Here is a 24800-nt window from a genome sequence, read left to right as displayed (position 1 = left end):
AGTATGCAACTCATCGAGACAGGTTTAAGGAAAGCTGCCGAAAACATTATAACCTACTTAAACAAGTTGGAGGATTTGGTGTGAATGTTCCATTATTTGAACATCTTAGTGACGCTGAGCCATTGATGGTGTAATCCTTCAGACATTTGTATCTCACAACGCTTGCATAATCATAGAATTCCCAGTTTGGAGATGGAGCTTCAGCATTATCAACTGAAGGCGCTGAGTCACATTTTACAACTGAAAAAACAAGATAGATATTAGATATGGGGGAGGGGGGGGATCTAATATGAATGGAAACTTAATATATGCACAAATATGCTTGTCAGGATAGAAGGACGGGCACAGTCGCTGATGCAGTTCAAAGTTTAATTGTTCAGTATAAATAAGCCGGAGCAAGAACAAGCTTTGCAGAGTTTTGTTGGTGGCCATGATGTTGTGGCGCTTCTCCCCACCGGATTCGGGAAAGTTTGATTTTTTCAGCTGGCTCCGTTAGTGGTGAAGGAGCCGGTCCCGTCGCATGACATACGTCACGACCAAACGCTATGCGATTGGTTATGGCAGATCCAGAGTGGCACTGGGCAGATCCAATCATTTTAAAACTTCTACAGACACCCGCCTCCAAGTGAGTGAACGTTTGTCAATTGAGCAGTTCCAGACCTTCTGTACAAATGAAATGAAGTACGATGGTCTGGTAGGACCAGGCTAAGTCCAGGGCACAGTCCAGGTTCAAAGCACAGAGTTCAATCAGCGTAGCGACGTATCCAGACAGGGCAAGACAAAGGGAAGGTCAGGGGCAAGCAGGGTTCAATACCATAATCCAAAGAGAGTCCACGCATACAGTCCAAAACACAATCCAAAATCCGAAGTCGAGGCGAGCAGGGTCAAGTGAAGAGTTAGCGTATCCAAAGTTCCAAAGTAATTCCCAAGGTATCCCGTTAGGTATCCCGAACGAGGCCCCAAATTATCATGGCAATTTCCTTTAACAGATATTGCGTCTAGGAAAGATGAGATTTCTAAATGCAAAAAGCACACCACACTTGTAGAACAAATATAACCTAGGTTTAATGCATGCATACATTAGACTCCTCCCTAGCAGAGTGAGTCCAGAATACAGGTTGAGGATGTCCTATCCCTTGTGACCGTTTTACCCAAGTATGAAAGTTAACATCACGATTGATTCTGAGGAAGGCAGGCAGGTTACCCATAGAAAATAATTTACATTTAAATTACATGCCACTGAGGAAGGTGGGACAGCTGAACAGAGCACAACGGTTAATATTTTGATTGACTCAGAGGAAGGTAAGAAAGCTGACCAGAGCACAAGGGTTAAGGCCTAGACTCTGATGCTTTACATTTACAGATGACTGTATTGGTGGACCCCTAATAATGTACAATATAATATATAATCAAGATTTTTATATAGCTCAAGAACAAAGCTACCATCTTTTTGGGTGGGGGCGAAGGGTCTTTGGGGTCATGATTCTAGGGGTGGTCATGATAAATGCTAGAAGAAAATATCGGCAGAATCAAATCTGATTAATTGTTTGAAACACAGAATAAGCAAAAAAATGCGGTAATTATCTATCAACTTCATTTATAAGCAGCCCTTACCTTTGCACTCTGGCGTTGATGACCATGTGCTGTTCAGTTGGCAGGTCATGACCCCCTCCCCTTCCATCTTAAATCCAGGGTTACATTCGTACTCAACCAAACTCCTGTGTACATACGGAGGGCGGGCTCCAGACTTTAGCGAACCATTTGGAATAAACGGCGCTTTGCAGTGAACCACTTCAGAAAAATGGTAATAGAAATGCGTTAACATGGATGCGTTCCCTGGTTACTCTCTCAACGAGAGTATGCAACTCATCGAGACAGGTTTAAGGAAAGCTGCCGAAAACATTATAACCTACTTAAACAAGTTGGAGGATTTGGTGTGAATGTTCCATTATTTGAACATCTTAGTGACGCTGAGCCATTGATGGTGTAATCCTTCAGACATTTGTATCTCACAACGCTTGCATAATCATAGAATTCCCAGTTTGGAGATGGAGCTTCAGCATTATCAACTGAAGGCGCTGAGTCACATTTTACAACTGAAAAAACAAGATAGATATTAGATATGGGGGAGGGGGGGGATCTAATATGAATGGAAACTTAATATATGCACAAATATGCTTGTCAGGATAGAAGGACGGGCACAGTCGCTGATGCAGTTCAAAGTTTAATTGTTCAGTATAAATAAGCCGGAGCAAGAACAAGCTTTGCAGAGTTTTGTTGGTGGCCATGATGTTGTGGCGCTTCTCCCCACCGGATTCGGGAAAGTTTGATTTTTTCAGCTGGCTCCGTTAGTGGTGAAGGAGCCGGTCCCGTCGCATGACATACGTCACGACCAAACGCTATGCGATTGGTTATGGCAGATCCAGAGTGGCACTGGGCAGATCCAATCATTTTAAAACTTCTACAGACACCCGCCTCCAAGTGAGTGAACGTTTGTCAATTGAGCATTTCCAGACCTTCTGTACAAATGAAATGAAGTACGATGGTCTGGTAGGACCAGGCTAAGTCCAGGGCACAGTCCAGGTTCAAAGCACAGAGTTCAATCAGCGTAGCGACGTATCCAGACAGGGCAAGACAAAGGGAAAGTTAAGGGCAAGCAGGGTTCAATACCATAATCCAAAGAGAGTCCACGCATACAGTCCAAAACACAATCCAAAATCCGAAGTCGAGGCGAGCAGGGTCAAGTGAAGAGTTAGCGTATCCAAAGTTCCAAAGTAATTCCCAAGAGAAGATCACAAGAGAAGTTGCACCTGTAGCATGCAAACCATGAATGAGCACTGACCAGCCATGCGGGGTAGAATTTAAACATGGCCGCTCACTTCCTCACCAGCTCAGCTGAGCTGGCCTTGTGCCGACTCCTCAGTACCCTCTGCAGTCCTGGAAGGCACGCTGTGTGTTGAGTCATATCAATGCTTTATATGACTGGACACCTGAACAGGTCGGCGGTCTTATTTAATATGTAAATAAATCACTTGAACCAACCTTATTTATTTCAAATGATGATAGGAAAAAATTACTTTAATAATAATAATGATCATTATTTAAACAGTAGCGCTGTAAGTTCCAAGTAAAAAATAATATAATAACTACTCATACTTATGATTACTATCTAATAATTTATTGTAAGCTGATTTATTATTGTTTGCGTTTCACGTCTTTTTCTTCGCTATCATTTATTATGATAGGAGGACTTGAACGGCGGTGTGGGATGATATTTAAAGTGTTGAAGTGCTGGAAATATGCTCATTGGATAGCAGTTTGCAGGGTGCTTTATATACCTCCTTGATATAATGCAATTTACATATTTATATTTTTTGCTTTGTCTCTCTCTATAACCTGCATACAACGTAAATATCGTGGTCTACACAAACTCGTCATCATGTGTGTATTCTGCTAACTGCACTGTCCATAACTTTTTGATAGGACTTAATCTGTAGCCTATATTGCGGGTATGTTGTGGGTAAGTTTCACTCGCCTGCACTCAACAACCCATCATTGTACTGACCGCTTCTAAACTTGTGCTCGAGAATCAACAATAGCAACTACTCCAAAATAAAAGGCTTTATTTTGGACTATAAATTACTTATCTGGCTTCAAAACTTCAAAAAACCAAAGTACATAATATAATAAAAAATGCATAAGTTGTTGTAAAATGATGACCGTTACATAGGCTAGTAATTCTATGTTAGAATTAATGCCATGCAGGCAGGCTTAGCAGAAAAGGTATCAGGAATCTATCATGAAATCAAACCAATCGGAAGAATCGATAAGGCCATCTGAATAAAAAAAAACGTATAAATTATCATCCCTAGCAAAAACACACCATTCCATATTGTACGGAAGAGGATTAGGGCCACATATGTAAAAAAAAAAAAAATGTTGACTTTATTCTCAGAATTCTGAGAAAAAAGTCTGAATTCTGACTTTAATCTCAGAATTCTGAGAATAAAGTCAGAATTCTGACATTAATCTCAGAATTCTGACATTAATCTCAGAATTCTGAGATAAAAAGTCAGAATTCTGACATTAATCTCAGAATTCAGAGAAAAAAAGTCAGAATTCTGACTTTAATCTAAAAAATCTGACTTTTTTCTCAGAATTCTGAGATTAAAGTCAGAATTCTGACATTAATCTCAGAATTCTGAGAAAAAAGTCAGAATTCTGACTTTAATCTCAGAATTCTGAGAATAAAGTCAGAATTCTGACATTAATCTCAGAATTCTGACAATAATCTCAGAATTCTGAGATAAAAAGTCAGAATTCTGACATTAATCTCAGAATTCAGAGAAAAAAAGTCTGAATTCTGACTTTAATCTCAGAATTCTGACTTTTTTCTCAGAATTCTGAGATTAAAGTCAGAATTCTGACATTAATCTCAGAATTCTGAGAAAAAAATCAGAATTCTGACATTAATCTCAGAATTCTGACTTTAATCTCAGAATTCTGAGAAAAAAGTCAGAATTCTGACTTTAAAGTCAGAACTACGGGTATCTGTAAGGACCAACCTCCGTGGGAGAGACACTTTGCTTTATGCAGTAGGAGGAAACCTATGGAAAGCCAAGAAGGCCACAATCCGGCCCTAGAATGGCGCAGTAAAAGTGCAAGAATTCCGTACGGAATCCGTACGGAACTAATAGCCGCGGCTATTAGTCATATTGAGATGGCAGTGTGCGAAATACCCGTCAATATTCGGGGATGCCCTCATCCCCAGATTGTTCTCGATATGCAGTAGCCAGCTAGGCCATAACATTACAATATTTCATGGATGCAAGCAAGCCAAGACAATCAATCTATATCTATAGCCTACATGACAACACACACACACACACAGACACACACACGCACACACTTTAAACACACTGGTAAAGCAATAGGAGCCTGCATTGGCTAAAGTTGTTGGGATGCACGTTATTTTATAACAGGGAGGGGCAAAATTGTGCATTACAATGCAAACACGACAATAATTGGCACCGTTCTTGCGCACTCAGAAGAACATGAACTGAATAAATGCCAGGTATATAGCATATTGGAGACGGGCACACAATCAGTGCATTTGCAAATGAGAGCCTGCAGTATGACCGATCTTGTGACATTATTTAACCATCCATCTACAGCTAATACGATCAAACAGATACATCATTGATCACATATAAGCCCACAACAAGCCCAACATCACCACGACAGGTGCGCTCTCTCTCGCACATTCACACAATCACTCCAACTTCTCCAACTCCAAGGCAAAGCTGTTTCACTAAGACCACAAACAACCACAACTAACCAGCCTACATATCCACAACAATGCACAACAATCAGTTCTATACATTGCGTCTATCTTCTATTTGGCGCACATGGCTAATTTGCATACTTGCACAGGACTGTCGGCTCCGCTTGTCAAAAAAATAGAACGTATTTGTGAATAAATGCTTTGAATTCTGAATACTGGATTTGGTGAGCTTGGTGAGTTGGCTATGGGACGTGCACTTTTACCGCGCCATTCTAGGGCCGGATTGTGGCCTTCTTGGCTTTCCATAGGTTTCCTCCTACTGCATAAAGCAAAGTGTCTCTCCCACGGAGGTTGGTCCTTACAGATACCCGTAGTTCTGACTTTAAAGTCAGAATTCTGACTTTTTTCTCAGAATTCTGAGATTAATGTCAGAATACTGACTTTAATCTCAGAATTCTGAGAAAAAAGTCAGAATTCTGAGATTAATGTCAGAATCCTGAGATTAATGTCAGAATTCTGACTTTATTCTCAGAATTCTGAGATTAAAGTCAGAATTCTGACTTTATTCTCAGAATTCTGAGATTAAAATCAGAATTCGGACTTTTTTCTCAGAATTCTGAGAATAAAGTCAGAATTTAATTTTTTTTTACATGAGTGGCCCTAATCCTCTTCCGTAATATTGTGACACTGTCACACTGCCGTTTAACTTATCAAAAACACAGCTTACTTACAATATGAGGGCTACAGTATTCCAGCTATTGTTTTTATCCACCAGACACAGTGGCTGGTGCACCAATACACAGTCCCTGTGTATGAGCAGTAAACATTTAAAACTAATAATACTCACTCTTGCATGTAAATGTCGAAGGTGTCCATGTCCCAGCCTCACAAGTGGTTTTACCAGATCCTCCAATTCTCCTGTATCCCGTTTCACACTCAAATGTTACTAATGCTCCGTCTGGAAAATGCTCTTTCAGGATGTCTTCATCTATTAAAATCATGGTGTCCCTCATAGGTTTCTCACAATCTTGAGCTAAAAGGAAAAAGCACATAAGACAAAATTGAGTTCTCATTTTGGCACAATAAGCCAAAATAAATACATGAGCATCACTGCTTTGACCGGCTATTGTAATGCTGCCCTCCTGGCTAAATAACTCATAACCATTTAATAACTGTTCAGTGTTACCGTGTTGTGCATTGCTGAACAGGTTATGGTCTCCTCATTATCTGTGTCACCTGAGGCTGCTTTCACATGCAGAGCAGAAAAGGAAGCCTTTTGCAGCATTGCATTTGATGTATTACCACAAATGTATTATTTTATAGAAATCAACCAACGTTTTGGATTTCTTACAGGGTCAATGAAGATTTCGGTTTGACATTCAGTATTCCCTAGTTTTTGCTTCCTCATCTCGATAAGTAACCTCAGAGGTGCATTCGACACTGTAGACCAGGGGTCAGCAACTAAGTTTGGCCTCGGGCCAATTTCTCCAGCAGTAGGTGGCGGGCCAGAACTTTATCAAAGGCTAGTTCAAGGAATTGATTAATGAAAGTGCATCTGGAACTGCGGCGCAGACCCGTCAGCTGCCTTAGTCATATGCCTACCAAGCAACAGATGACTCTTAAAAGACGTACATATAAACAAGTGTATGCCCTAATAACGTAAATGTCATGCCTGATCATGTTGGGTAGAGGCCTCCAAAGAGACAACGCAGTGATATCATCCTGAGCAGTTCTAATTGGAGAGAAAGTGAAATCCACGAGCTGCTGATCATGTGAGAGAAGATGATGCAGTCGTATTAAACAAAGACGTTGAAAGATGGTGCGATCTACGAGGGAGACGCAGCGGAACTGTCCTTATGAGGCTTTTGTCAGGATAAAAAACCCTAATCCGTCCCTAACCCAAAAGTGGTCCACAAAATAAAGAATGTGGTGGCATTTTTGCACTTGTAAATAGTTAATCGCGTTTGTAGCCTACACTCAGATGTGAACTCATTTTTGCATGCGGGTGTCTTCATTCATAAAAAAACATTCGGGAATATGCAAAAATAGGTCTAGACTCCGTGCGCAGCCCCGCCTTCTGCAGTGAACCAAGAAAGCCTGCGCCGTGACGAACGGGGGATATTACCCCCTCGGTTTTACACAGGAAACTTGAGATAAGACGGTGAAATCGCCGGGCGTGCCAAGCCTCGACCGAACCGGCTTGGTAGTGTAGAAAGGCCTTATGCTGGAGAGAGGTCGGTAGTGCGCAACTAAAAAAGCAGCACCTTAAAACACTTCACACAACACAACACACACACACACACACACAAACACACCATGGCGGGTGCTGACTGACTACACACACGCACACACACACACACACACACACTAGTGTTGGCTCGTTCGTTCGCGAACCGGTTCGAATGAACGAGTCTTTAGGACGAACGAACCGAACCGGTTCGTCTCTCTCGTTCGTTCGGTCGTCTCGTTCACCATTCGATTCACCGGAAACTCGGCTGAACGAACAAACGAGTTTCCGGTAGCATTAACTCCGCTGAGTCTGACTGACTCAGCTGAGAACCGTGCAATGGCGTGCATTCCATGATGCGATTCACCGTTACCGGAAACTAGGCTGAATCGCGAACGACTCCTCCACGTTCAGTCGAGTTTCCGGTGAATCGATTCCCTGGAAATTCGACTGAACTGGTAGGGGTCGTTCAGGAATCGTATGTTCGTTCAGCCTGGCTTCCAGTAGCGGTAAATCGCATCATGGAATGGACCACATTGCACGGTTCTCAGCTGAGTCAGTCAGACTCAGTGGAGTTAGTGCTACCGGAAACTCGACTGAACGAACGAATGATTCGCGAACGACTCCTTGTGGCGAACTGAATCACGCGAACTGGGTCACGGAAACAAATCATTAATCCACCACTAACTCACACACACACACCACGGCGGGTCTTTGTGATTGCGTCATGTCATTGGCTAGTCATTGTTAGCCACATTAGCCTCTTTAGCAAACCAGCTAGAAAACAAACACAACTTTACATTGTATTTCACGCACAGCAAGACCGTGCAATGCATAAATTGATGACCGGAATAACGAAGAAATTTAATCAAGTGTGTAAGAGCATTTAAAATCGACATTAAAATGACCAACGTGGTACGAATACAAAGAAAATAAATCCAATTTTTGGACCAGCCATTTTTGTTGTCGAGTTGTACGGTCAACCTCACTGAACTCTGTATACTCTCAGAATCGACCAAAACTTTTGGTCGGTCCCAGGTGAAATGCTGCAAGAAAGCTGGGAGATTACCCCATTTGCAACTCGTTCGGCTGGTGTACGAGGCATCTGGAACACACCATCAGTTAGCGTGAGGCAGTTAGCCATGACTCAGTTAGCCATGGCAAAGTAGCAGTGACTCAGTTAGCAGTCATTCAGCTAGCCATGGCTCAGTAGCAGTGACTCAGTAGCATTGACTCAGTAGCAGTGACTCAGTAGCAGTGACGCATTGAGCAGTAACGCAGTTACCATTGACGCAGTAGCATTGACTCAGTAGCAGTGACGCAGTTAGCATTGAGCAGTAGCAGTGATACAGTAGCAGTGACGCAGTTACCATTGATGCAGTAGCATTGACTCAGTAGCAGTGATGCAGTTATCATTGACCGTTAGCAGTGACTCAATAGCAGTGACGCAGTTAACATTGACGCAGTAGCAGTGACGCAGTTGGCATTGACACAGTAGCAGTGACACAGTTAGCAGTGCAAGCTTAAGGTCCTCTTTTCCAAGGTTGACTGAATTCTTTCGGTGTTCAGAGTCTTCTTGTGTTTCTAGCACCATTTGAAATCGGTTACAATGAAGGATACCTCATCGGGAGGGTGAGCTCCTCTGCGGCGGGCCCGTGGGCAGACTGGGGTTGGGCAGAAGGGTTTAAAAAGGGGCCTTAGTTCTAAGATCACTAGTTCTCTTCAATTGAACTAGCAGGTCTTTAATGCAACTGAATGTATTGGGCTAATGGCCAAGAAGCATTCATCTGAAATCTTTTATTTTTAAGCGTTATACAGGAATGTAATGTTTGGTATTCATACGTGATGAATGAAAATTAAATGCTGAATGGATTATAAAAATTGTAATCCATTTGTTGACCGATATTAAAGACTCAGAATCACTAACTACATTTCATACTCAAACAGAGAGTACAGTAACACAGAACGTGGACGGAAGTACTTTAATCATTTTTATAATTTCAAGCTCATGTTCATATCAAATGGTTGTCAAGGCACAATGAAATACAATGCTAATAAATTATGGATATTACTAATGCAGTTGACCATTTTGATAGATATTTTTAAATGGCAATAGATTTATTTCGCTTTTCACATTTTGTCACATTTAGAATGTGGAAAATCGATAGCAAACGATTGGAACACAATGATCTGAGACTTCAGATTTGATCTGCACACATATTTATCAATCTAATACAGCATTAATTCAGAAGCATTCATTGGAGTAAGCCATGCTTAAGGCAAAGCAATATGATTTTGTGATCGATGTCCTTCAGATGCCAAGTGAACAGATTCCAGATTGATTAGAAAAGCATGCGTGCACCAAAAAACACTCCTCTGATTGAGAAGAACAGGAGATACATATGGATGAATACAGTATGCATTATATTTCTTGGCAAGCATCCAACTGTGCCAATTATATTGACTGTGGACCCCAGTTGAATTGTTTGCATATGGCGGGAGATTACATTCAAATCCTGGTCTAGTGATAATTCTTCCCTCTCGGCTTGGTGTGGTAATCAGTAGAACATCGTCAGGGCAACCTTTCCCAGGAACAAAAATGGGGAAAAAGAGATAGAGTAGTAAATTTTTTTCAAATACAGCGCAGCAGCAGGAAGGTGATGAACCTGATGGTTAGAAATATTTTACAATGCAGCTTTTTAGCTTTTTCAGCTTTTTTTTGTTGTTATTTCCGGGGTTGAGGCATTTCATCCTCAAACCCCTACTCAAATGACATGTTGAATACTTTACTTTACTCAATCCACTTTCTTACCAGCCTACAATATCTTGTCTTCCTCGAATGGAACTCGAGCACGAAGAGATTGAGAGCTGAAAGGCATACGTATGTGGTTACTAACATAAAAGAGACACAAGCAATATGCAAGACCCGAGACATGATATGGACCTAAAGACACAATGAAATATCAGATAACAGTACACTGAATATAACGCCTTGATTAGGTCTTCTTTAGTAAAAATATATATATTTATGTTTTAAAACGTCTTTAAAGCAACATCACATCATTCGGTGAGCACAGCCTCATTTGTTCAAAGAAACTCACACTACAACTTTGCATTCACCTCGCCTCAGGATCCAAAACTCTTCATTCACAACAGCCAGTGCTTGACTTATATTGTACTTAAAGTATAATTGCTGGTGTGCAGAAAGAGTTGAACAGCAATAAAAATCAAGCAAGGAGAGTTGAAGGAGCAAGAGCACAAAACAGTCAGAAGCAAGGAGTCCAGAAACCCAGCAAAGGCGAAGGGTTTCTGCATGAACATGAACATGAAATCTTACCCTCTCTTTTTCAAAATTAGCCCTAAGATGAGGAATACACCGCCAATAGGAACTATTTGGGGTAAAGAGTGAGATGTATGAATTTACAAGGAAAAATAATCGCGCATTGGCCTCTGTAGAAAAATAAATGCATTTATTGGGTATCCCGAGTAATTTGTCAGCAAAATAAGATTTGGTTTGAAGCTGCATCGTGAGCGTTTTTGTCCATCACTTTAATGACTAAATTGTTTGGTCATCATTTCCTCTCACTGTGTGTAATTGGTGCTAAAGGGCTGTTTTCAAACCCTTTAGGTGGCTTGTCACACGTAGATTATCGAGCATCAGGCTGGCAGACATTTTTATTTGCACTTTTTAAAGGTTGGGTATGGAATTTTCTTTTTTGGGCCATTTTTGCAAAATTACTTGAAATCCTTATCGTAACCCACTTACAGCCACTGAGTTCGAAGTACACTGACATGAAAATTAGCAAGTCAATCATCTGTGGAACGGCCAGGGCTCGAAAAACCCCAGCCAATGATATCCAGACCCACCGAGTGGCATTGGACGGTAAGTACGTCAATAAAACAGTCGAACTGCACTCGCCCTGCCCTCCCCTCCCCCGCTCCCCGTGCGACCCCTTCGTGTACATACTCAAAGCTCGTGACCCAGAGCAAGCTTCTGTTTATTGTTATCCTGCGCTACTGGAGCTAGCTAACTAGCTAATGGCTTGCTCTCGCGCATCTGTGTTCGCGCTCGTGCATGATTGCGCGTCCATGTACTTGGAATGGGTGGATTCAGAGTCAGCGTTGAAGGAGAGGGGGTAGGACCATTTGAGTTGTGTGTTTTCAAAATCTGCTGGCGTTTCGCAAATCCCATACCCAACCTTTAAGTTAGATTTTAATTATCCTCAAGCATATGCAATATTTGATGGACATGAAAAAGAAATTGTGAATTGTAACATCATTCGTTTGCAATGGCTGAAATGAAATCTCTCATCACCAATCGATGATTTATCAGCCCTTGATTAAAATGTGAACCTTTCAACCAAATCTGTGTCCTTAGACCTTCAATCGGAAAGATTAATGCAATTCAGAGAAATATAATGAAAGAACTTAAATAATGTGCATGCAGGTGTTAAAGACCATAAAACCTACCTATTACTAAAAACCACAAGTACTGCAACCCTGTTTTGGAATCACCTAAAAAAAGAAGAAGAATGTTTATTTGTCACAGAGCGAGTGACAAGTACTCCTTGATTCAAAAGGAGGTCCCTGCATTTAAAGATCCTGTATCATGCTTTTTTAGGGTAAATAATTGCATTCGGGGGGACTACTAGAACGGGTCCAGGCCTACCGCCTGGTGCCTAGCCTACCGCCTGGTGCCAGGGTCTAGGCCTACTGCCTGGGACCAGGCGTAAGGGCACTAGCAGGAGGAAATTGATGTCTTTTTGGGTGGGTTTGTACATTCACCCCGTATGAGCCAAACGACAAGGGTTCAAATGCCTTCAATGACTGTTTAAACAATTCTTGCAGATATATTTAATGACATGACTTACGGGGAGGCCTTGGTGGAACAACATCAACACCTTTTGAATCTGTGAACATGACATTGACATTGGCTGAACACAGTCATGGTATGCAATCATTTAATGCTAGTGCAGCTAAATTAGTAAGTAAGGATCATTCATCGAACCATGCTACACGCATACAGCCAAGCCCTAAAGGTTTGATGTCAAAGGCAGCCAGGTAAAGGGGAAACTTTACCACACACGGCAAATGCGTTTAATAGGATACACCAATACTTTTAATTTGTAATACTTGTAACACATTTTTTCACTCCAAACTTGTTGAAAATCTTCAGCATCACTGTATCAGTTAGTACTTTAGGGTCAGGATTATAGATTCACACATAATCCATTAATTATCTTATAGAGACGCGACGGCTCCATCTGTCAACAACCCGAATATCAAGATAGCAGCTTAATAGATGTATCTATTAAGGAGATATTGCATCTCACAACAATATCTCCGATATTGGTTTTAATCTCTATGGCTGAGCCCGAATATTCTTTGTTCGGTAGATCAAATTTCAACGCTGTAGTATTAAAAAAATGTATGCACATTTAAAGTTTTTATGTCTATGCATATTTAGGAACCACAGGTAAAAAAGGTACGGTTCCACTTGGTCTTAATATCCCAGTGATGGAATAATATAATGGAGACATCCCTCAGACATAGTTTCCCCTCAACGTTTCAGCAATCATCAAACTGGCCAAACGTATCATTCTATGTGTTATGGTGATCGGTAATCCGCGACAGCACCTGTGTCTCTTCTGTTCAGGCCTAGACTCTGATGCTTTACATTTACAGATTACTGTATTGGTGGACCCCTAATAATATACAATATAATATAATATAACAACGCTACCGTCTTTTTGGGTGGTGGCGGGGGTCTTTGGGGTCATGGTTGTAGGGGTGGTAGGGGTGGTAGTAGTGGTAGTGGGGGTTGTGGTGATGATAATTGCTAGAAGAAAAGCCAACAATATACTAGTTGCGTGAACTGAAGTTCAAACATTTCCAAAGGAAAGCCCAAAAACTGCCACTTTTTTCATATTGTGGTCGGATAAATTGTTTGGAACACAGAATTAGCAAACAAATGCGGTAATTTTATATCAACTTCATTTATAAGCAGCCCTTACCTTTGCACTCTGGCGTTGATGACCATGTGCTGTTCAGTTGGCAGGTCATGGCCCCCTCCCCTTCCATCTTAAATCCAGGGTTACATTCGTACTCAACAAAACTCCTGTAGTCATACGGAGGGCGGGCTCCAGACTTTTGCGAACCATTTGGAATAAACGGCGCTTTGCAGCGAACCACTGCAGAAAAATGGTAATAGAAATGCGTTAACATGGATGCGTTCCCTGGTTACTCTCTCAACGAGAGTATGCAACTCATCGAGACAGGTTTAAGGAAAGCTGCCGAAAACATTATAACCTACTTAAACAAGTTGGAGGATTTGGTGTGAATTTTCCATTGCTTGAACATTTAAGTGATGCTGAGCCATTGGTGATGTTGTAACCCTTCTGACATTTGTATTTCACAATGCTTGCAAAATCATAGAAATCCCGTTTTGGAGATGGACCTTCAGCTTTATCAACTGAAGGCGGTGATTCACATTTTACAACTGAAAAAACAAGATAGATATTAGATATGGGGGGGGGGGGCTTCGAAAATGTATGGTAACTAAATATGTGCACAAATATGCTTTATATGATTGGAAACCTGAACAGGTCGGCGTTCTGCCTAGCCATGCTGTATTTCCACAGGTTAAATTCTTGCCCTCCAAAATGTACCTTGAAGAAAGACATACAGAAAATATACATGATCATACATAACAAAAAAAGTATTGGATTATTGTGGTACATCATTTGGAAATGACCTAGAAATGTTCTAAAGATACTTCATAGATCACCAAAGTACGACATAAATGTGTGTAAGTAAGAATAAGGCATAACTTTTGCTAAAATGTACTACAGTTGATAGCTTTTACTGATCAGGAAAAAAAGATGTAAAGGTAAAATTGTGGCAGTCGCTCGTAATTCTTAGCATGGCACATGAGGAGTCTTTGCCTCATCATCACTTCCCCATATTGCAAGGTACAGTACTCAATCAAAAATGTTGGTGGGGCAAAGAAATAGACATGGCCTGGGGTTCCCCCCCCCCCCATAAACGTTTCCTGTATTCTGGTGCATTTTGGGAATGGCCACTACTACCTATTAACTTACTATTCATTCAGATTCATAGCCTACATCCTGACTTGCAGGGCAAAAACTTAGCGAGCTTACATTGACGTCAACATGGCCGGCGCCCCTGACTTGGAGGAGGGGTTTATTTCGAATTACCAATAACTAGCCTAGCCCAAATCATTGACGTTCAGACGCATTTAAATGGTTGCTGGCAGTGACAAGTGTTTCACACAATTAAACAAGGATAAACGCTATGTATTTTTGTTGATTTATTTTGTATTGATAAAATTTGATTAATAGTTGGCAGATATATTCAAGTGAATATTTCACGGAGGGGCGGCGCCCTAGCGCCCTCTATTGACCCACCGCCACTGTACTTAACCCTAGCAAGGAAACCCTAACCCTAACCCAAAAAAGTGAATTAATTAGTGGGAATAGATTGAGATAACCTCATTCTACATACCTACCTCCACGGTTCCCATTCCCACAGTATTGAATATCTCTGTGGCCAGACAATGTAGGTCTAAAAACAACCGTCAACAACTCCTTAGCCCTCCTAATTTAATTCAAGTGCACATCTAATCTACCGAATCCAATTCCCGGTCAATGCTTAGTATCAAGTGCACGGAAAGGAACCAAATACGTCCTTGATATTTTATATTCCTACAAGATATTGAAGGAACATTTATAACCAAATGGGGATGCAAATAAATAAAACTTGGTTAATCACCAACCCGTCGTTGCAGGAGAATATAGCCACGCTCCCAAATGAGGTTCCTTCACTGTATTCCACATGCCCGTTTACTAGCTTGAGGCTCCCACAATTAAACTCTGCAGAAAAACACAAAAGCACATAATAAAGTCAAAAGACCATAAATATTGATTTAAAGCAACATCTACGAGGGGAAAACCCTCCATGGTTTAAACTGTCCGAATAGATGAGGTGTGAACTAGGGCTGCTTGATTATGGAAAGAAAATCATAATCACGATTATTTGTCAATATTGAAATCATAATTATTCAAACGATTATTTTTGAGTTTAAAAACATGTCTTTATTCAGCATCTCAATCCCCAAAAACACTTTGTAACTGAGAACTTTGAAATTTCGCCTTAAAAAAATACACAAAATGGTCAAAGAGAAAATGTTATATATCTCCAGCTGTTCTTTCTATTAAACATTTAAAGAGCACCTATTATGCTTTTCGTCTTTTATGACCTAGAAACGTTGTTATAATGATTTATAGTCATGTTTAACCATACTAAAGTGTCAAATAATGACGTACATGAATTTAGACATATTCCCTGCTGACAGTAGGGACGCCGGTGACGATTAATTTGATCAAATTTCCGGGATTTATTTACGCAGAACAATCCGGGTTTTCCATGTATGGTAATGCCCTTCGCAGGTCTTCCGGAAGGTAAGCAATCACAACAGAGTGGGGTTGGCAGGAGGGGCGACGAAACCGAGCGTTGATGCTGAAAGCGCCCAGATGAGAGGAAGAGTTTCCCGAAAATCTACATAGGTTTTTGTGCTGTGATTCGTGTCAGGTTGCTCTATAGGAGTCATTAAAAAGAAATTAAGACCAGAAAAGTAGTATAATAGGCAATCATTAATAAAAAAAAATAATAATTATTAAAGAAAATTCGATTATATTAGTATGTGAACGTTTTACTCCAAAATTGAAATCACAATCAAAATTAGATTAATCGCCCAGCCCTAGTGTGAACGCAGCCTTAAATGTGTATGTTATGTATTCACGGTCTGAATAAGACTTAGAAGATTTGAGGGAAATTACCTAGATGGGTTAATTTTATTCTTGAGAAAATGTCTGGTTCCAAATTGGTAATGGGAGAAAATAGCTGCAGTATATAAGTTATAAAGTCCAGATTTACAGTAAAGCGATCAAAAATACAGCCTCAGAGAATACGAGAGAAACAAAAGGAAACCTCTGCATTTTTCAACCTGGATTATCTGATAATTTTGGTTGCAGCCCTGTTCGACGTAAACGGGCAGTAATCTATTGGGGCAAAAGCACTCATCGCTGTTGGTCCTCTAAAAGTGATGGCTTTTGCCACTGATTCAGATTATATTCTATCATTTTGGAACGGATCCCTAAAAAGGAATGAAACTTGTCTCTTTGCCTTTCACCTGATTATGGTTTGTTTGTTATTGCGTCCAAGCGAGTCTCGCTCAATGAAAGTGGAGTTGTTGCAGGAAGATAATTGAAAATGTCAGTGAGCTGCACATGACATCTGAGAGTGTTCTCCCTCAATACTAGACCAATCTCAAAAAACGTAGTCTGCATTATTCCTTTTGACCCATGATTGAAAAATAGGCTAAATTAAGTTAAATTACAACAAATACTTGAGCAGAGCAAGAAGTTGCAATAACAAAATTATGATATCTGTAGTAAACCTGAGCATTTCAATCCCTTTCATCAATGCCAGCATGTTTGTCTGACAGTTGCACATGCGCATTTCAAAACATTGAACTCTTCATAGCATAGAGGAAGAAACAGTCCAAAGTAGGGATGCAAGAAATATCAAAAAACTCTTAACCGATACATGGTCCAAATTAGGGTTACAAAAAATTGTAAACGGTTACACAACCCCATTTCTTTCGTGTACACGGTAAAACCGCGCTCACTCGGTTTAACCTCGTTCAATAGGGTTATTTGTTTATCAACACAGCGGATGCTCGCGAAGAATGATGGCAAAAAGAACATTTGTTTGACCCGTTGCCATGGTTATCTCCGTGGGGTTCATTTGCAGTTGCGGTGTTAATTAGGATGTTGTCAACTTACTGTTTCACTAAACGGTAATCAGAAAACGCGGTTATATGCTATAAACTCTATAGTGTCTGTGGTATAAAGGCTGGGACGAATTTCAAATTATAAATATGTACACTTTTTTTTTTACGGTCTTCGTTTACTGATTTTTCCTAAAGGGTTTTGATTTACTAACCGGTTACACGAGTACACAAAAATAATGGGCGTGTCAAACATAAATTTAGGACTCCTAATTTATTTTACTAAGAGTTTCACTCGCCTGCACTTGACAAACCAATCACTGTACTGACTGGCTTTATTTTTGGACTATAAATTAGTCTTGCTTCAAAACTTTACCAAAGTACATAACATAATACAAAATGCATAAGTTGTTGTAAAATGACGACCGTTACCGAGGCTAGTAATTCTATGTTATAATTAATGCCATGCAGGCAGGCTTAGCAGAAAAGGTATAAGGAATCTATCATGAAATCAAATCAATCGGAAGAATCGATAATGCCATCAGTGTCAAAAAAACTACATAAATTCAATTCCCATCCCTAGCAAAAACACGCCATTCCATATTGTGACACTGTCACACTGCTTATTTAACTTATCAAAAACACACAAGTGCCAAGAAAGGACAACTGGACTTAGCCTCCGTGACATCTCCCATCTGTCTGGTTTATACACATTTATTTTGGCAGAGTAGATTTATCTTCTATGCAGTGTTGACATTCTTGCACCCAACAGCAGAAATCATCCATATTTGGCACATTGAGTACAAAACCTGAATGGCTTTCTCAAACCAGTCCGTGGCCCAAATTCTCATATTTATTCCTTCATTACGTTACAGATATTCTCAAAGAGCCTACAGCTTACTTACAATATGAGGGCTACGGGATTCCAGCTAATTGTTTTCATCCACCAGACACAGTGGCTGGTGCACCAAAAATGTAGTTATAGTCCCTGTGTCAGTGCAGTAAACATTGAAAACAAATAATACTCACTCTCGCATCCAAGTGTCGAAGGTGTCCATGTCCCAGCCTCACAAGTGGTTTTACCAGATCCTCCAGTACTCCTGTATCCCGTTGCACACTTAAATGTTACCAATGATCCGCTGGGAAAATGCTCTTTCTGGATGTATTCATTTGTTAAAGTCATGGTGTCTCTCATAGGTTTCTCACAATCTTGAGCTAAAAGGAAAAAGCACAATAAGACAAAATTTAGTATTCATTTTGTCACAATAAGCCGAAACGAATACATATTCAACATTAGCAGGAAAGCGCATATGTTAGTCTACTTGGTCTATGGGATCTTCCTTCGTGAAACAATGTAAACGAGTGTTTGAAGAAGAACTCTGATATTTTACTTTAGTAAAAGTAAAGTACAAAAGCTGAGACACAGAATTACTGCAGTAAAAGTCAAAGGACCACATTGGCATTTGTACTCAAGATTCAAGAGCATATTCCATTCTTTACTTGAGTAATAGTGGTAGATGTTCTTGCCATGTTAAATGCATTTAAATCCCTAAGATTAAATCAGGTTTGGACTTGGGCTGAAGAACGACACTGGATGGATTAATTTCAGCATTGAGTCACTGCTCGGACCGGCTATTGTAATGATGCATCCCTCCTGGCTAAATAACTCATTAGCATTTAATAACTGTTTAGTGTTACAGTGTTGTGCATTGATGAACAGGTCATGGTCTCCACATTATCTGTTTCACCCGAGGCTGCTTTCACATGCAGAGCAGAAAAGGAAGCCTTTCGGACAACTGCATTGAGTATTACCACAAATGTATGATTTTATGTCAATAAACCAACGTTTTGGATTTCTGACAGGATCAATGAAGAATTTGGTTTGACGTCCAGTATTCCCTAGTTTTTGCTTCCTCATCTCAATAAGTAATTGAGAGCTGATTTAATTCAGATTGGTCCTGTTTATACGTGGCAATGTTTCACACATATTTCACACAAAATCACCTGCTAGAAGTTATTCTATGATGAGAGAGAGAGAGAGAGAGAGAGAGAGAGAGAGAGGTTTGATTATGATTATTTCCTGGTTGAAGATTTTCACATTGATTTTAATTTCAAACATTTGCATATCTTTTAAGTTAAATTAACAGTTATGCAGGTAGGCCGAATTACAGGTCTGAATAGATATGCATTCTCATATACATGTGTGTGCACATGTATACATACATGTGCACATACACGTGTATGAGAATATGAGAAAAAAAATTAAATTCTCTATTTATGGTTTCATAATGACTGAGTCACCGTTAAAACAAATTGGTTTCAGCTCTAATGCTGTTACTGTCTGTAATATGTTTCTATTTAGATTATTTGTCAGGAGATTTTGTTATTATTGTCCGAGTCCGGTTTTAACTAATGCTGGGCTTACACCAAACGATTTTCACAGTCACAGACTAATAACAGCAAGAGAGGATTTTGCGTTGGATCATGTGTGATATTTAACAAGGGTTTTGTAGTAGATATGGCGGTTGGAGATGCAGCAACCACAGGATGTCTGTTAACTTCCTGTTCGGGTTTCACAACTTTCTTGTCAGCAGCACAAGAAAAACAAACTTGAAAAACAAAAAACTGCACTATTATTCGGATATACAGGGTTCTTCCCGTTCGTTTCGCCCCACCCCTAGTGCTAATAATGTAGTGGGCTGGTCTGGAGAGAAAATGCCAGGGCTGAATTTTTCTCCCAGTCCACCCCTGGTCAACGGCCCACCGGGACGATGCCCGGTATGCCAGATGGCCAGTCCACCCCTGCCCATAGCGACGCAGGACGTAAAGTCCCACCCAGGTCGAAGTGGCGTTGATTTAGAGAGTCCCCTCACCTTTTAGCGTTTGACGCTTGTGTCGCTTTGGTCACTCTTGCCCATAGAAAGTGAATGACTTCCGGTGATTTGGCAGCTCAATTCGCTTTTGATGTTAACGCACAGTAATTGAGAGCAGGCTCTCTTTTTAATGATGCCCTGATAACAACATACAAATAAAAACAGAAATACCAATGTACAATAGATATAAACAGTAGTAGGTCAAACAACCTGAACTACATTTCTATATATAGCAATAATACAATGGGACAATTAAGAAAGCTTTTTAAAACACGAGCAATCCTTGTTTTATTCGACTTCAGTCATCCCCTTGAACGTCTCAATTGAGTCCATAAAGTCACCGACTTCGATAGATAAATGCGTTGCTTACCTTGTACTTGTCCCAGAGGCCCCAGCAGGCTGGAAAGGAGAAGCACCAGGACCAGCCCCATCGGGGCCTTACCGCCCAGGACCTGTTCCGAGTCCACCATGTCTGTCCTTACACTCTGCAGACAATAACCAGCATAAAGATAAACAGTCAAAAGGCTTTAATACATATAACACTGAGCATGTAGGCTACGTTACATGTTATAAGCTTCAGCTTCATAATCGATCGGTATAATAGCCAAGACTGTTAACGTTACCGCTGAATTGGCGTTAGTCCAGTCTTCCCCCACCAAAGTAATCCTTAATTAAATATATGTTACTTTTGTACACTAGGTTGCTTACTTCTTGCTGCGTGGGCTCCAAGTGTAATGGTCGATCCGCATATAACGCCTCGTGCCCACTGCACCGTCAGTCAACGGACGTGGGAAGGCGTGGCTGACGGATGGGGGAGTAGTCTTTGCAGATGCATCCGTCAGCCAATCAAATCGGTTCGCCGGGTTCTTCCCGCTTCTTCCTGCTTGTTGCGAGGCAAGAAGACCCGCTTTCCCCCTTTCCAGTATCGTCAGAGCCCGAGTCGCGTCACAGTGCTTAAATTTGCATACGCGATCTGATTGGATGACGGAACCGTCGCTGCCGAAAAAGTTGAACATTTTTCAACTTTCTGACGGTGGCGAACGCTCCAAGTCAACGGACGGATCCACAATGCATTGCGCGACCGTCCCCATTCAAAGTCAATGGGCAACGGACAACTGACGGAGGTAGTGGGCACGGGGCGTAAGTGTTGACAGGACTGACAGGAAGCAGTCTTTATTTGTGGACATAAGGTAGGCTTGGCCTTAAAGCCACAGTACATAATTTCTCCTCCCACGACAGAACGGCGGGAGCCGTAAATAGTTAGTTGGAAGGAATCTGTTTCTTAAGCAGTGTGACACTTGGAGCTTGCATGACGGAGCACAAGTTGGCACAAAGCACTTAAAACTGCAAAAAGACATTGTTCAATTGTAGACTTGTAGACCATTTATTTTTGAACAGCACATCCGATCAGTGACCTCTGTATTTTTTGTACATTAAAATGTATGCCCATCACTAACTGAGTTTAGCTCTATCTATTATTACTTTTATTTTCTTCACTTCTTTTCTTAATGTTATGTGTATTTTGTTTTTAAGATAAAACAAGAGAAACTCAAACATATCTTATGGTCTCGTATTTATGTAAATGTTTCATGTATTTATATGTTTTTTACATGTTGTGACTGTCTGAGTTTGTGATGTGGGTCTATGGTCTCGTAGTTATGTACATGTTTCATGTATTTATGTGTTTTTTTCATGTTGTGACTGTCTGAGTTTGTGATGTGAGTCTTTGTTCTATGTTCCCTTATTGCGTTACTCCAGCTTTCAAGCTCTTTCACATAAGTGACAAACACGCTCCACCCCAGTGTTTTTAATCTTTTATTAATTATACATGTAAGGTGTGCTTAAGTGGCCTGAAAGGTGCCCATCAATAAAATGCTTTTTATTAACGTAACATTATGGCTCCATCAAAGTACACCTGCCATTAACAATTATCATTCATACTATCTTTAATCTTATTTACATAGGCCTACAGTAAGCTTGATTTCCTCTCAATGTTTAAATAAAAAAATTCCCTGTCCATGTCAGATCCCTGTCCATCATACTCTTCCTGCACACCTGACAGCCTCCTCCATCGATCAATGTTAAATACATTTCAGGATGACGTTTGAGATTCAGTTTCAGTATTACTTGTTTTTGGAACCTGACGTGGGGCTGGCACCATCATATCTGTCTTATTTATTGCACCCACACATAATAGGTCCATGATACCATGTGGGGTCATTTCAGACTCCTTTGCTTCCTAACACCTTGTGAGTTCCCTGGGTACACCAGCTGTTGGGTCTGTGTATATATTGGGCATTTGATTCTCGGTTCAGAAACAGAAATATATAAAAAAAACGAGTGGTAATTATGATTTCTATTTAACATTCGAAAAGTTATATACAAGGTGCTTTTCTTATAAAGTCAAAAAGGGGCAAACTAATCTAAAATAATAATTGTTAAACATATAGAGAATCATCAGGGGATTAGTAACCTGTACTTCCATGGTCGGTAAACAATGGGATTGCGATCGCTCAGACCTCTCGCTTATGATGCTACAATGCTAACAATGCTAAAAAACAAGAATATTTCTGCATCCGGTACATCATGAAGTAGGGCGTGGCTATGGACCCATGATGCGGAAGCATATCTCTCCTTGATGCCCTGCGCAATTGAGCAGTTTACATAGGAATGAATGGGCACCATTTTGGAATCCGTTGTCCATTTTATAATATGTCCATTGCCGTGTTCCAATATCCATACTTCCATCAGTACACTTAAACGAAGTACACTATCCGCACTCACTAAGTGCGCTAATTTTCAGATTTCAGTGTTGTTCCAAATCGAATACTCCGTGGTGCAATAACCGGAAATTACGATCACGACTGCCGCCGCGGCTCCTCCCCCGCAATAAACATCCCGCTTTGAATGGTGAACTCTTTACGCCTGGCAGCTATAAAAAAAACTATAAAAACTACAAAACTATAAAAACTACAAAAATCGCCACAAACTTCGCGATTTTACCGTTTTTGAGTGCAACATCAGGGTCCTTTCAGTACACTTATTTTCGCCCGATCTGAATCGGAACGCCCTACTACTCAAACTTAGGCTATGAAGTACGGATAGTATGGATATTGGAACATGGCACATGAGTTTACATAGGAATGAATGGGCGCCATTTAGGAATCCGTTGTCCATTTTATAATATGTCCATGTGCGAGGCGAGAGAACTTCTGGTTAAACCCGTTTCCTTCAGATGTTTAGTAATGCTTTGTCAAGTATTTTGTCAGAAATCTATATTCATCCACTCATCATTGTTCTTCTTATCATTCTTTTTTTTTTTCGTTCCGGTGACTGTTAACTAATGCACATAGCCTATAGGAAGTAAGGGACCGGAACCTGAGCTGCGGTAAACCGGGGATATGTTTATACTATATATGGTAAATAGAGTGCGTAAGTCTGCCTCTTCCGGTACACCCCCATGGGACCTCTGAGATCGTAAAATATGAATGGGGTTCATTGTTCAGTTAAAGGCTGTAGAGAAAACACAATGAGAAAGACTACACGTCTCGTATGTGACGTGACGCTCCCTGCGACGTGCCTGGACAAGACCGACAATCTCCCCATCGGCATAACTGAAAATCACCACATGACCCGACTTATAATGGACCTCTTTCGATGCGGTTATCCTCCTCTTGGAAAAAAGCAGCGAAGTGGCGCAGAGAGATCGCCATGTCTGTACCAGAGTGGTGGTGACGTATATTCGTGTCGAGAGCAGCGAGGGGCTGTAGTTCACAAAGCGGCCTCACACAAAACCTAACATTATCAAACTTCACAAAAATGTTCTGGTATCTTTGCATGAACATTTTTTATTTAAATCCACAAACCACATATGTGTGATCTCTTATGGCGCGTTTCCACTGCAGGGTGCGGTACGGTTCGGTTTGCAAAGGTGCGGTACGGATTGCGTTTCCACCGTCAAAAGTGGGCAAGACCCAGACTGAGCCGTACTCGTTTTGCCCTCGTCTTCAGTACTCCTCCGTTGGGGTACTGAGACGCCTGAAAGAGTGCCGGAAAATTCGAGCTACACACCCCCTCCGTTGATTGGTCGACAGAATCGTCACTTCCGGGCGACGTGGGGATAAAAACAAACAAACGAAAAAAAGTAGCCTAGAGGTATTATTCTTTACAATGAACATGTCGCGTAAAATGCTTGCTTGGGCGAACAAGGAGGTGGAGACGTTCCTCTGCATTCTTGGGGAGGAAGACGTTGTTTACGATGTTTACATAGCTGCCGCGGTGATCGACATCCGGCCTACCATAAAGGGTACTGTCGGCGGTGGAAACGCGACCTCGGAACTTAGCTGGGCTATACCGCTACTACCGGACTGAGGCGAACCGAACCGTACCGCACCCTGCGGTGGAAACGCGGCATTAGGTCCCATGGGTGTCTACCGGAAGGAGCAGACTTACGGAGAATAAGTCCCGCCTCCGAGGCTCCTGGTTCCATCGATCAAATGTCTATGGGAAATAACATGGAGTTTTTGAATGATCGTACATAACATACTCTGTAGGTGGCGAAGCAGTAAAAGCTGCTCACATTTTGAACTACACAGTTTTTCCATC

The 24800-nt window shown here is 40.9% G+C and overlaps 1 protein-coding gene across 17 annotated transcripts in view; it reads right to left on the bottom strand.

Moving 5' to 3' along the window:
* LOC130380433 (C4b-binding protein alpha chain-like) overlaps positions 1–24800 on the bottom strand; it is a 63822-nt gene that overhangs the window by 15973 nt on the left and 23049 nt on the right. For 10 of the 17 annotated variants that reach the window (XM_056587700.1, XM_056587665.1, XM_056587673.1 and 7 more), the window contains 9 exons: positions 18352–18537; positions 15307–15403; positions 14109–14179; positions 13825–14010; positions 13526–13702; positions 6132–6317; positions 1914–2096; positions 1615–1791; positions 58–240 (listed from right to left, as the gene is read on the bottom strand). In XM_056587700.1, the coding sequence (XP_056443675.1) occupies positions 58–240; positions 1615–1791; positions 1914–2096; positions 6132–6317; positions 13526–13702; positions 13825–14010; positions 14109–14179; positions 15307–15403; positions 18352–18537 (1446 nt within the window). Of the gene's footprint in view, positions 1–57; positions 241–304; positions 1508–1614; positions 1792–1913; positions 2097–6131; positions 6318–13525; positions 13703–13824; positions 14011–14108; positions 14180–15306; positions 15404–18351; positions 18538–20565; positions 20681–20818; positions 24688–24800 lie in introns of those variants that run through there. The other 7 variants (XM_056587746.1, XM_056587754.1, XM_056587715.1 and 4 more) reach the window with 6 other exon arrangements.

This window comes from Gadus chalcogrammus, chromosome 1 (genome assembly GCF_026213295.1).
Source record: "Gadus chalcogrammus isolate NIFS_2021 chromosome 1, NIFS_Gcha_1.0, whole genome shotgun sequence".
Taxonomy (NCBI): Eukaryota; Metazoa; Chordata; class Actinopteri; order Gadiformes; family Gadidae; genus Gadus; species Gadus chalcogrammus.
Note: the sequence above shows the minus strand (reverse complement) of the source record. Positions and strands in the feature narration are given on the sequence as shown.